At 39.9% G+C, this 14,211-nt stretch overlaps 1 protein-coding gene across 30 annotated transcripts in view; it reads left to right on the forward strand.

The window, feature by feature from the left end:
- Nucleotides 1-14,211, forward strand: part of DLG2 (discs large MAGUK scaffold protein 2) — a gene marked incomplete at its 3' end in the record, with an annotated part of 1,901,401 nt that overhangs the window by 1,857,471 nt on the left and 29,719 nt on the right. For 14 of the 30 annotated variants that reach the window (XM_084767719.1, XM_084767691.1, XM_084767713.1 and 11 more), the window contains 2 exons: nucleotides 10,724-10,823; nucleotides 13,897-13,938. In XM_084767719.1, the coding sequence (XP_084623845.1) occupies nucleotides 10,724-10,823; nucleotides 13,897-13,938 (142 nt within the window). Of the gene's footprint in view, nucleotides 1-10,723; nucleotides 10,824-11,563; nucleotides 11,610-13,896; nucleotides 13,939-14,211 lie in introns of all 30 variants that reach the window. The other 16 variants (XM_084767720.1, XM_084767718.1, XM_084767706.1 and 13 more) reach the window with 3 other exon arrangements.

A 14,211-nucleotide genomic window follows, 5' to 3' on the forward strand; every position in this document is an offset into this window, starting at 1 on the left:
TTACGAGTGTGAATACGTGGTTGCAGGGGAAATGCCAATTAGTACAGATTACTTGAAAGCGATCTGGCCATGTGTCATTCTTTTAAAAACCACCCGTAATGTTTAATCCAAGAACTCAACTTCTAGGGAATCTCTCCTAAGGAAATAATTTAAAATATACTGAATGTTACTTGCATTACAACACGGAAGGCTTAAAAATGGAAAACAATACAGGCGTCTGAGAGCACAGGGATGTTTAAGCTAACTGTGGTAAATTAACTAGGTGACATATTATGTTGTCAAGATGGTGAGGCACACTGGCTTGCAGTCATCTTTGTTTGTGATGTTCCTGTCTGCTTTTGCCATCTGCGACATACTGGACTTGGAGCGTGTTTGGAAATGTTTTCTCTTATAACACTGAGAAAACTTATATTAGTATACCTTCTTAAAGATATTATAGTCTGTAGAGTTAAACATTAAAGCCATTAGGCATGAATCATTTTCAATCATTACTAATTCAGTTTCCTAGTTTTTACTGGTATGTTTAGAGGCCCTGAGTTTTGTTAGTTCATCTTCCTAGTAATTTTCCTGGTTTGTCTATGTTATCTAAGTGGTATACATTTTTTTATATTTCTATAGGATCTATAAAATTCTGGTTTTCTTTTTTTTGTTTTAAGACAGTTTCACTACACAGCTCAGGCTGACTTTGAACTCATAATCTCTTTCACCAGCCTCTCAAGTGCTGGGATTACAGGCAAGACTTCATTATGTTTTAAAACAATGTTATAATTTTTTACTGTGCGTAGGTATTACTTGCATGAATGTGTGTACATTATATGTGTACTGTTTGTAGAGGCCAAAACAGGGTGTTAGATCACCAGGGACTGATGTTTGGGTGGTTGTGAGCTACTACATGGGTGCTAGGAATTGAACCTGGGTCCTCTGGAGAAACAACCAGCACTCTTTACAACTCAGCCATCTCTCTGGCTCCCTTCATTCATGATGTTAGTTTCTCCAGCCCCCTCATCCATGATGTTAGTCACTGGTGTCTTCTCTTATTCTTGCTCAGTCGAGCTAAAGTTCTATTGATTTTTGGTAATCATCTCAAAGATTCAACTTTGGAGTTTTTTCATTTCCTTCTATTTTTGTATTCTCTATTTTATTGATTTCAGCTATAATATTATCTTTTGTCATTGTTTCAGACTAGCTTGATTTGCCTTTTTCAGTGTCTTAAAATAGTAAGACTGGATTATTCACTAGAGATATTTTCTCATCAATTTCACAGCTGTGTTTTCCTCTACCTACCGCTGTAGTCATAGTCATAAATGTTGGTGCCTTATGTCTTCACTCCCAGACATTAAGAAGCATTGCTTTTTTCCCTGATGATTACTTCTTTGACCTGTTGATTGACGGAGAGATTTTATTTGCAAAGCATACCTTTGATAGTTTTCCAAATATTTATATTGTTCAATTCTAAATTCATTTCATTCATTCGTTAAAACTGATGCTTACAGAAATTTTCTAAAGATGTGAACACAGACTTCTGTCACTTTTACTATTGTTGGCTCTTCTTTACTGAGTTTTACTTGATGTCATACTTTTTACACATAGTCACATGTAAGTATCAACAACTGAGGCTCAGAAAGGAAATAACATCCCTAGGGTCAGCAGGCATAGTTGGGCACCCCTTTAATCCCAGCACCGAGGCAGAACCAGTGGGTCTCTGATTTCAAGGCCAGCCTGGCCTACAAAGTGAGTTCCAGGAAATCCAGAGCTACACAGAGAAACTCCTTCTCAACAACAACAAAACATACAAAAACATTCTTAAGGTCATATGTATTATAATAGTAAATAAAACTAAGATTTAAAATTACATTGCCACTATAATTAAGTTGAAGAAATAGGTTTGCTTTTCACTGATAACAGATATTTTGTTCTTTTTAACTTTCTCTTAAAAGAACATTCCCATTTGTGGCATTAAAAAGGTGTTTTGGAATGCTGTGCATGTTCAAGTGTGTGCAAACATGCATGTCTATGTGCACACAGAGGGCAAAGCAAAGTTGTACTTGTCCTCTGTCAGGTGCTGCCCACCTTGTTTCTTCAGACTGGGTGCCTCACTGGCTTGGACCTCACCATTAGGACCTCACTGGCTGCAGAGAGCCGTAGGAACCTGCTGTCACCATTGCCTCAGTGCTGGGGGATTAAGCATGTGCCACTATATCCAGCTCCCCCTGCGCCCTACCCCCCAAATCTGGATTTGAAGGGTGGAACACAGATCCTTGTGCTTTTGAGGCAAATTCTTTACCACCTCCCCAGAGCAGCAGAAAAGGTGTTTTTGAGCAAACTGTTCTTTTAATTGGGAAAGACAATAAACTTGGAAGAGAAAGGTAAAAAGGATAAATTAAATGGTACGTTTTATTGGCATTATGAGTGCTATTAAAATCTTTATAACCTTTCCAAAATTGAATCATAGATAGAACTGAAAATGCTGCTCATACCAGCAAATAGCTAAGCCATCTGATTTTTATTAACAGTAATAAAAGGCATCTAACAATAACTCAGACCATTGAGTGTAAAAATTACAAGATAAAATACATGGGAAAAGCAACAATAGGAGATGCTCACTAAAGGGAAATGCAGCAAACAGAACCATTGCTCCTCGGGGTGTTTCTCACTTTTCTATTACTGCTTCTTTTCTAACGAGTCTCAACCAGGTTTTGTTTTGACTTTCCCAAAGTCTTTCTCCATGCCTCTGAGGGGAATCACCCTTCAATGCTGCAGCTCATGTAAAATCTGAATGTGTACCATGCTCTAAATCTAAAAGTTATGGAGATTAACGTGCTCTGGAGCCTGCTTTTAAATCATCTCCTGAGGATGACTCGTAGTAATTTCCTCCATCACATGGCACCCTCATCCTGTGTCATTCTGCATGAACTGGAGTTTCCATTGAGAAACCTGCCCTCAGTCTGATGGGGACAGCCCTACTTAGACACGTTTGCCTTGTACTTTATGTATGTGTGTGTACATGTATATATGTGCCTTTACGTCTTCCTATGGGTAGAACTCTGGGCCACATGCACGCTAGGCAAACCCTCTGCTATCATCTTTCTTGTCCTTCTGAAGCTTCAGTGAGTATAATAGGATGCAGTAAGGAGCCTCTCTGCTCATCTCTATGAAGGATCATATTACTCTGCTGTGCGTGAATGTCTGTATCTTCTACACGATTTGTGAACCTTTCTATTATTTATTTCCTGTGCCTTCAATTACTTTTCTTTCCTTGAGAAGTCTGAAAGCATTCATCCATTCACTGAGGTCCCAGAGGTCTTAAATGTGTTCTCTTTTGTGTGTGACCAGAATGTTTTCAATGACTTATGGAGAACTTCTTTTCTTCCCCCCCCCCCCCAGCGCTCTCTCTCTCTCTCTCTCTCTCTCTCTCTCTCTCTCTCTCTCTCTCTCTCTCTCTCTCTCTCTCTCTCTCGACCATGCTGGCCTCGAACTCACAGAGGCCTCTGAATTGCTGGGATTAAAGGCTTGTGCCACCATGCCCAACTCCTGAGATCTTCATTTCTATTTGGTTTTGGTTTTGCTTTCATTAATAAAAAATCTACCTACTAGAGATGATTCATGCCATTTTCCTCCCTGAAACACTTTGTTGATTGACTGCTGGTACACATCTTCCCAATGAAACCATCTACTATTAGTCTCTCTTACTGGCTCTTTCTTACCCTCTCAGTCTCTAACATCTAGTCAGCAGAGCAATGATTTCTCATTTATATCCTGCATCATCTCTCTAATTCCATGCAATTACTTGTATGTACTGTCTTAGACCTCAGTAAGATTTTTTTATAATCCTTCTTTTAAATTGTGCTTTGATTCCTTTTTTAATTCCTTTTAATCAGTGAGGCTGGGTCAATGGCTCAGTTGTTAAGGGCAATAAGTGCTTCCAGAAGCCCTGAGTTCAGTAGCCAGCAACAAGCTGAGCAGCTCACAATGCCTGTGAGTCCAGCTCCAAAGTATCCAATGGCTCTGGCCTCTGTGGGTACCTACATGCATGGCATACTCACAAAGACACAGAAACACATCAATTTTATTCTATCTGTTTCTCAAGACAGGGTTTCTCTGTGTAGCCCTGACTGTTGTGGAATTCCTCTGTAGACCAGGCTAGCCTCAGCCTCACAGAGATCCACCTGCCTCTACCTCCCGAGTGCTGGGATTAAAAGTGTGCACCGCCACTTCCCAGCAGAACACACAAATTTTCAAAATAAATCTTTAGAAATATTTAGGCAGTTGTGGTGGCACAAACCAGTAGGGCATGCTAAAGAGGTGGAGGCAGGAGGATCGCAAGTTTGAGGCAAATGGACTACATATTTAATTATTTTGACACCTAAAATATTTAATTAGCATGGGTTCATTGTACAATAATTATGGGTTTCACTGAGACATTTCCCTTTTTAAAAAATCTACTGTTGCTAGCCATGCATAGACTCCTAAGGAGTTCAGAGCTGAAGACCAGTACCCATGTGTTCTCCAACACATTTCATCCCAGAGCAGCACTCAGGTGCCCGTGACTGATGAGGATGAAGGAACACTACAGTTACCATTGCCTGTTTCATGAGGGTAGCTAGCACCCTCCATCACCTACAGTGCAGGATGGTGAGCAAGCTTAGGTACTCCTCTGGGCCAATTAGTGTTTGCAAGATATTTCATTTTTCACTGGTTTGGAAATAACTGTCTGTGGCATCCCATAGATGGGACTATACTGAATTTTCTGGCCCCTGTTTTCTGGCCCCTAGACAGTGCAAACACAGGCAATATCTTACTACTGTAGATGGATCATGGCTTCAGAACCCAGAATGTTCCCTGGGGCACACCAAGAAATGTGTTTCCAAAAAACTTCTGAACAGAGTTTAGAGTACTTATCTAAGTACCTGTTGTGGGGATTGTGGGGGGACATCCTGGGAGCTAGAATTACCATCTAGATCAACATTTCTCAACCTGTGGGTCACAATCCCTTTGGCAAATATCTATCTCTAAAAATATTTTGTGTTACCAAGCATAGCAGTAGCAAAGTTACAGTTACGAAGTAGTAATGAAAATGTCATGGTTGGGGTCAGCACAACATGAGGAACTGTATGAAAGGGCGTGGCAGCGTTAGGAAGGGTGAGAACCGCTGGTCTAGATGCTGCTGGAGTTTACTGGGAAATTCTCTTTCACCCTTTTCCCTGCAAAAAGCATCTGTTCCTCTCCTCCCGGCCTAACCCCCCCATCCCGACGTGGAACCCAGGGGCAGGTGCTTTGTTTTCTTTTTATGCTTCTGTCCCACTTCTCTTCGTCAGTGCGAGCAGTTGCTTCCTACACGTTTCCGTACTTGTCCTCAAGAAATACATCAGGACAGGCTGTCTTTTCCCATGGTTGATACTGCTCCGCTATATAGCCATTCCTGCTGTTCTTGGAGTTAAATAATAAGTGAAGAGATGACTATCCCGTGTTCTCACAGACTTGCAAACCCTGCTAAGACTCCTGAATGAAGTTTCTGTTACAATGGTAGCTACAGAAGAGTGATCCTGACTTTATCATCCTCTGCAGGTTCTCCTACACAGAAAAGCTTTTCGTTCCCTCTGACTTTAATTAAGTCTTTCCATGGCATCACAAACTTCCTCTCAAATTTATTGTGTCCCTTGTTCATATTATGTGGGTTTGGCTTTGGTATCCTTTGCACAGACCACAATTAGGCAGCACACATCACAATTAGCGTAGGGTTTGTTCCAATATTGTTTCCAGCCCAACAACATTATTTTCTGCCTTGCAGGCTGGGTGCTAGCTACACTTTTGACTATAAAGTTATTATCACATCTGAGGGTTCTTTAGAGGAGGAATTAAAATGTTTAAAGAGTCTTCCTCTCTTTTCAACTATCCTGTTTTTGACCATGACAAACCTTGTTCCTGGCATGCCTGCATTTATTCATTTGTTCAGTCCTACAGCAAATACCTAATGTTTTCAGTATTGTTATACATACATCACAGTAAATCTGCCAAGAAAATGTCTCCATCCCTTACAATTCTTCCTTTAGAGTGTACTGAGTGCTATGTCACACCCATATGGAGGTAATCCAGAGCCTCTAACCATTCCTAATTCAATATGGCATGGCCATATGCCATTGTCACACATAAAAATTATCAATTGCTGGATTAACAGACAACTCTGTGGCATCTGCTCTCTCTTTTCCACCTTTACATGGGATCTGGGGGTCAATCTCAGGTTGTCCGGATTGTACCCTCTCGTGGCCTTTCCCATGGGGCAACTTGGCCATGATCCCTCCTCCTCCTTCTCTTCCTCCTCTTCTCTGGATTCACAGTGCACCACAAATGTCATAATGGTTTTGTTGTTGTTGTTTTCTTTTGTAATTTGTTGGAACCTGAACACAAATGAAGTCTATGTGATAATTTGTTGATGTGACTTGTCTCTGCTAATTTGCAGATTTTGCTCATTTTGGTTGGTTGATGTAATGTTTATGTTGAAGAAGCCAGGCAATTTGTCTTACAGAGTTGCACAAACTTCACACTTTAATGATTATGTTGTCATAAAGAAAGAAAAGAAACATGAAAAATCAAATTTTATCCGTCAACTGATCATGGAATCTATAGGTTTGAGCATATTCAGTTTCATTTGGGACTTCATTTTTAATCGAACTTACCAAGGCTTCTGAATGGTACTTTCCTGTGCTCCTGAGTCTTAGTCTGAGAGCTAACTTTTGGTCTTTGATTGAAGTCTTCCTGGTAGCATTATTATTTATTCTTTAGTATATTTTGTTTTACTTTTTTTTTCCACACAAAAATACAACATGATGCCTAAGTAGCTTCTCCAGGTGAATACAACTATAAGGAAACAAGTATTTATAAACATTAGGAAGAGCCACAGAAAAAGCATATTCAAGCCCTGTAAAAATTTAAATTCTAACAGAGAATGCAGTTACCAACAAAAGTGGCATTATGGAGCTATAAAAGGAGGGGGATTGGCAGATGAGAAGAAAGCAACAGTAATAGGTCCCTATTTTTTTTTTTTTTGGTACAGTTTTTTGATAAAAAGGATAATCACGTGCCATGCATCTTTAAGAACATGGAGTTTACATGAGAGAGGAGAGGATTTGAGTTTTTGCTTTCTTCCTTATCGTATACCAAAGCATTCTACGGTGGGGGTCAATGCAGGAAGTTTCATAACATTTAGCCTAAAAATCAAGGAACTAATAAGATGCTGACTCCTGACAGGAGTGTTATAATGTCTGTCACAACATGAAAAGCATTCACTTAAAGGACACACGACAGAATCAGATCAACATCAGCAAACATAGAGTTCTACATGTATGTGCATGGTAGACTTTAAGGGGAGCGCTCAGTTCAGGGCATAACGTGCTCACACCAACTGCAATGAGAAACCTGACATGATTGTTTTCCTTTTGAGTTGTGGGAGGACTCCTTTTTAAAATGGCCTTATTGAGGTATAATTTACATTGCTTATATTACCTAAAAGTACACAATTCTGTGCTCCCTCCTGTATGTATCCATAGGATTATGTATCCATCACCACAATCTCATCTTTACCCTAAAATAAGTCCATGCCCATCAACCATCACTTCCTACTCTGCAAACTTCATTACCTAAGCTACATACAACTACTTACTTCTCTATTAACTAGCTGCAAAGTTGTTATAGGTTGCTTTGTCTAGTCATTGAAAGTCCTTTTGCTTTTTAACACTATCATAAGAACAAGAGCGGCTTTGAGCCCTCAATTGCATGAATTGCTATCCAAGGAAGAAAGATGTAGCAAAAGAGGTGATACTAGCAACATATGGTGGCCTAAGCAGTCGCCAGGCACTACTACCTAGGAGTGACAGATTATGTGGCGTGACTTACCATAGTCAAATTGCTTGTCATTTTAAATATAAACTTGAAGCAGGCATGGCTTGCAGAAATTGGTACTCACAGGAACAGTAACATTTGGAGCCAATTCAACTCCTGACTTCACTGCCCACCATTTGAGCCACTGTGGACACATACAGAAACAGTGGTAAGGCAGGCTGCATGAAGGTAGCCTGCAGATCTACATATGTGGTGCCTGAGAACTAAGCTTGGTAATTCAGTGCTCAATAAATCCGTCCCCCCACCCTTTGGTCAAATTTTAAAGTAGAATTCTTTCCTGTGCCAATTTACTCAGGCCACATTTGATTAGTGTTTTCACAACCTGTATTCAAATTTTCTCCTTGAAAACAATGCATGAGGGTTGAAGATGCTGTAATATTGACAAGATATCACTGATGAAGTAAAATTAATACTAGAGCTGCAAAGCAGCCCTTGCTTTACAGCATGTGTTATATAAGTACCAAAAGTGCTAATTTATTTTGTTCACCTAGCACTCATGGAGCAGATTTTCCTCTTCTATATTAAAAACAAAAATGACAGTGGTAATAAAGCCTGGTACTGTATCAGTCTAGAAAAATAAATAGCCTTATACATATAATCTGTTATAGGTCAAAATGTTTAACTAAGCCCCTAAGTGCAAACATTGAAATCTGTGTGAGTTGAAATAGTGATTTGATTTTGTGTCCATACATGTAAGAAAGTGTGACCATGAAGGGGTCTGGTACCTTCCATGTTATGCAGGAAGGAATCAAAATGTATTTGCCTGTAATACTGTTATATGAATTTACTTTTGAAGTATCATGTATTTTCTGTCCTTTTAAAAAGTGTGATGTTCAGTATTATTATGTCTGATCAGAGAACTCATGATACACAACATTTTCATAGTTGGGAAATGTTAACACTTTACATTCCTTGCTTTGAAACATGAAAGAATTAATCAAAGACAATACTTTTTCATTTTTCTTTGACCCATGAGACCATTTAAATGATGTGGTTTGCATGCAACACCACTCGGGGTCCCGGAAACCTCTGCATTATCCATCTGTGTGTGTTTGCGTGTTTACACCCCCAGGCTTTCCTCCTTGGCATCATTTTGTATTTGCATGAGAATTCATCGTTTTGCATGAGAAGTCCACTGTAATGAAGTGTCTAACACATGATTGATACCACACACCATTAATTCTTACATGGTATTTTTCTTTTACTTTCAGTTACTGGAGTTTAAATATGCTTGAGGTGTAAAAGCAGCGTGGCACTGGAGTGATGCAGGAGCACACTTGTGACGCTCCTTTAAGGACAATATGGGGCACTTCCCAGCCTTGCAAGTTATGATAAAACTCTAGTAGACACAGGTGCTGTCTGCAGACTAAGTTCTGAGAAAGCAGTGCTTTAACATGAAATATAAAACGTTTCCTGAGCTTGGTATAAAACTAAGCTGCTCTGACTTTGGTGAAAGACATTTCAGTACGTCAGTGTTTTCTGAATAAACTTGATCACCAAATTAATATTTAACAGAGAAACACAAGAAGAGTACAAAACAAATGTTTTTGCTTTTTGTGGGGGGAGGGGGAGGTGAGCTTCTAACTAATACGGGCACATGACTAAGTGCCACCAATGGAACAAAATGCTCACCTCTCAACCAACAAGTATTAATTTCCTCCACGCTGTCACTTCTCTGGCTCTACATTTCTTCTTGACAGTGGCCAATGCTAGCCCTGGGTTAGAATACTGCTTTCACATTACCATTGGCAATTCAATTTAAAACCTGTGCAACTAAGAAAACGTGTTCCATGGAGATTTTTTTCTAGTGTTTTTAAGTAGCTAGAAGATTTAAATCAGTCAAGTATACTGGCAAGACATTTTTTGAAACATTATAAAATATAAAATTAATAAGACATTTTCAGAACAAACAACCCCACAAAGCATTTATGCACCAATAGTTTCAATATGATAAACTGCATTTTCTTTAGAAATCTACTAAACAAACATGTGCTAATTGAGGGAACAAATTTTTATGACTATTCTATACATGTTTTAGTTTTAATCTGGCCCTCTTTAAACTAATAGACAGCTTGTACTTTAAAAGTATTCAGTATCCGTCCTTAAAATGTAGATGGGTGACTGTCATTTCTCCCATGCTTGGATGATTACCAACTAAATACCACATTAGCAGCTTCTGGTTGACTTCTTACTGGCTGTCACCAACAAACTGTGATGCTGCCATTGGACTGACTCAACCTCTCTGCTTCTCAATCTAGTCAGTAATGATGGTGTGAGGCTAAATTATCTTTTGAAAATTCACAGGCTTCCAAGCTGAGATAGTACAAATTCAATATTAAGACACCTAGACAATGAAAAGAAAAAGAAAAAAAAAAAAAAACCCTTTATCTATAGTCATTTTATGCCTGACGGTGATAAACTGCGAACTGTATAGCGTTTTGTGTTGATACCGCCTCGTGTGATCTCAACACCTCAGAAGTGTGTTGACTTGCAGGTGAAGATGCAGAAGTTCCACTTGCCAAAGGTAATGGCCAAGCTGTCAAACAAGGATAGAGAGTCCGGGGCTCCCACCTTATGGCATCTCTGTCACCACTGTCGTGCAAGGACTGTTTTGACTGTAAAGCCATTTTCTCCAAGGCGTCCTTATCAAGAACTGTCACCCCTTGAAAGTCAAGTCTGCACGTAGATTCCCCCAGCACCTTTGTAGAGTGTCCACTTGTGTCACTACAGCTCTCTGTGCTTTTACAAACTAGTTGTTCTGTCAGCATGAGTGTGACAACAATTAGACGTCCCCTGTTTTTGCCCCATTGCCTTTTCTCCTTCACAGTCATTCAGTGACAGGCGTAAAAAGAGCTTCATCTTTTCACGAAAATTCCCATTCTACAAGAGCAAGGAGCAGAGTGAGCAGGAAACCAGTGATCCTGAACGTAAGTAGATTCTCAAAGATAACGTCACATGCAACACAAGGAAAAAAAAACCTTCACGGGCCACACTCACGACAGGCTCTCCCACACCACACACCTAGGCAAACAACATGGCAGGCAGGCAGGCAGGCAGGTTTTACTACTGTGACCAGTGTTTGACGGCAGTCTGGATCCTTGTGCAAAGCACCAAAAAAGGGCCCTGACAAGGCTGGGGCTTCAACTCCAATCAGCATTTCTCTGTGACCAGGAACAACCGGTCTGGCTTGATAATGCAACTCCCTCTAAGGCTTGAGACAAATTTTCCGTTCTGCCTTGACATATTGGATTACCATTGCCATGTACATATTTTGTCTTGTCTTTGAGCTTGGAGCACTAGTTCCCTCTTATCCTCCAGGAAGCCATTAAATACACTTGTATTCATGGATACAAAATTTGTTACGAAATTTGGAGTGGGGATGTTCTTCACAGTGAGCAAAATTATAGACACTGATTCTTTTATTTCCCCTCTCATGCTCTCTGGCTTCAACCTTTTCAGTTGATTTACAAATCAAAAATTTCCTTTTATTACTCGGCTCAGGGAGTTTGGGGTGAAAGTTATTTCAAAAGGTAAGAAAGTGGGATCCAGATTGCTTGGGCAACACGGTCTGTCATGGTAGTATCCGTTTTGACCCCACTGACTTCTACCTTCCTCTTCCGTGGCTGTTCTTCCTCTCTCATTGCTCTCTCTGGGGACTTCCATGCAGGACATCCCCGGATTAGGTGACGACGGTTATGGAACAAAGACTCTGAGTAAGTTTCCAGGAATGGTCACTGTTAACTTTTCTTTTCCTTTCCTTTCCTTTTGAGTTTGGCTTTTTTTTTTGTTCCTTTTCTTGAGGGCCTTTCATCCCTAGCATGCACACGATACGAGTTTTATTTGTTACCTAGCTGTGAATGCTCCTACAAAATAATTTTCAGTCATTTTGTTCTGCATGTCGGCATTGAAAAGCAAAGTGTGCCAGGCAGTCTAACTCTTGCTGCATTTAACGCGTCCCCTTTCTGACCGGTGATAATGGACAACATGGTCCAGATGCCCATCATGGCATCACTTGCTCAGCCACCAACTTCCTCTCTGAGAGCAAGAGACCATGTTGAAAAGAAAGGGTGAGCTAAGAGGTCTAGAATGGCGAAGTAGAAATATACTCTATGTTCTTTCTTCTGCCTTTTCAACATGGAAAAAGTCAATGACCTTGCCCAATTCTGTGATTGAGCTATACTTTGCTATTAATAAAGGAGCTGTTTTGTAGTCAATAGCAACATGCATTCTCAAAAAGTAATATTAAACTATCTGAGCCTTAATTCTTTGTTATTAACTTTGATTTTTTCCCCCTCTGACTTGCAGTGGTCCTGCTTGAACCATTTGTATGATAGTTTTCGATAAACATGAGTCCCTTTTCCTGTTCATGAGTCACTAGCCATGTCATGTTTTCAGAGCCTCATCTTGTAGCACAGAATGAAAAATAAGATATATTGGACCTTTGCATTTTCTACTTATTCATGTCTTTGGTCTATGTCTCGTTGCACTCAGCAATTAAGAACTAGTATCTATGTCTCCAAAACCTATGCTATGATTTTGCTTTCTTTAATCCTAACCCCACTCTAGAAGCACCAATAAAGTAAGAACAGAATGTTGTATATTTTGAAAATGTATCACATACCCAATTTTGTTCTGTTTTTTAATGTAATATCTACAGGAGATATTTTTAGCTGTTCATTTCATTTTATAAAGCAAAATATCATTGAGTTGGATTTCACATTCAAAGGCTGTGTACATAAGCCTGCGCATTTTCAATAGTTGTTTACATAAGCCTGTGTGATGATGCCTGCCTTCCAGCGTTCAAGTTTTGACTCTCACTGGCCTGTTTTAGACATGTAGCTGCAGAAAACAAAATCTGGTTAAATCTTCTCAAAGATGAAAACTTTATATTTGAAAGATTATATAGAATGTGGTTTGAAATTTAAACACCAATTTTAACATCATCTGGAAGGCATCAAGCACCACCTGGGGGGAATTTTTACTTTCAATTTAGAAGGGAAAGGGATCGTTCCAGCATATCACTAATAGCAAACATCATTTTTAAAAAGGTATGTAATGCCCTGTTGAATCCAGAATGTCCAGATGTTTGCTTACTTCTTAAAAATTGAACAGATTTAATAACTGAGGAAAAAAACCCAAGTACTGCATACAGCACAGTTTCAAAGTACAGCACAGTTTCAAAGTAGGAGAGATAAGAATTTCCAATGAAGGCACACAGGCACAACACAGGAAGTTGATAAGTAGTTACACATGACTAACTCATCAGCGCGCGCGCGCGCACACACACACACACACACACACACACACACACACACACAGTTATGTTAGCCAAGTTCTTCAGGATGTGTTAATCAAAATTCACGCTAGATCCTGCCTGGGTATCAGGCCATTTATCTTCTGCCTGCTCCATTCTCCCAGAATTTAATAGCTACTCAAGCAAGGATCATAGATAGCATAAAAACTAAGTCATGAGCCATCTCTCAGGGACTGATTGCTTCCTCCCATATTTTCTACTCACTGAAGCAGGAAAGAGCTTCACAAATCCCTTTTAGACCAGAGGATTTGCTCCCGAAGTATTTAAATAGAATATAAAGTTGAAGGAACTCCAGGTTGGCAAATTCAGTCTTCCTTCCAAATCATCAAGGACTAAAATAGATACAAAAAACCATCTACACCACAGTGGACACACACTGCCCTTCCCAATACCCCTCTGTGGATGTGTCATAGTATTTACAAAAAGAACGTCACCTGGGTTGCTACTGTTTGATACTAAAAGGTACTTTTTTTTTTTTTCTAAAAAGGAAGAAACAGCAGTGTGGTGTAAACTGGCAATAAAGTTTTCATCTTTCTCTTATCTGGATTCTCTTAGTGCGATCTCTTCTGCGGCCTTTCACTGGCCTTTGCTCACATCCCTCAGTAGCTTTGCATGGGTGTGCCCTTTCCGTTCTGGCTGCTCTCTGACGCTTGATCATTCTTTAATTTGCTGTGCTGTCCTTGCAGAACACGTCTCTTCTAATGCCAGCGATAGCGAAAGTAGCTGCCGTAAGTTACCGCTTGGGCTTGTGGATCTTTTCTTTGCAGTTGCCCCCCATTGCCTGTGGTAGCCATTGCAGATTCTTTTCAATTGCTGCCTTTTTTTTTTTTTTTCATCCTTCTTCAGAGCAAATGGCTTGAAATGAAATCAGCATTTGATGTGGAAAGATACAAATGACACAGGGGCCATCAGTGAACCCTAACATGATTTGTGCATGTGGGCGCAGATTTTCTAATACCAATGCAAACCTCAACTGGTTGAGACCACATGATAGAGGATTT

Source organism: Acomys minous (genome assembly GCF_964271855.1).
Source record: "Acomys minous genome assembly, chromosome: 2".
Lineage (NCBI taxonomy): Eukaryota > Metazoa > Chordata > Mammalia > Rodentia > Muridae > Acomys > Acomys minous.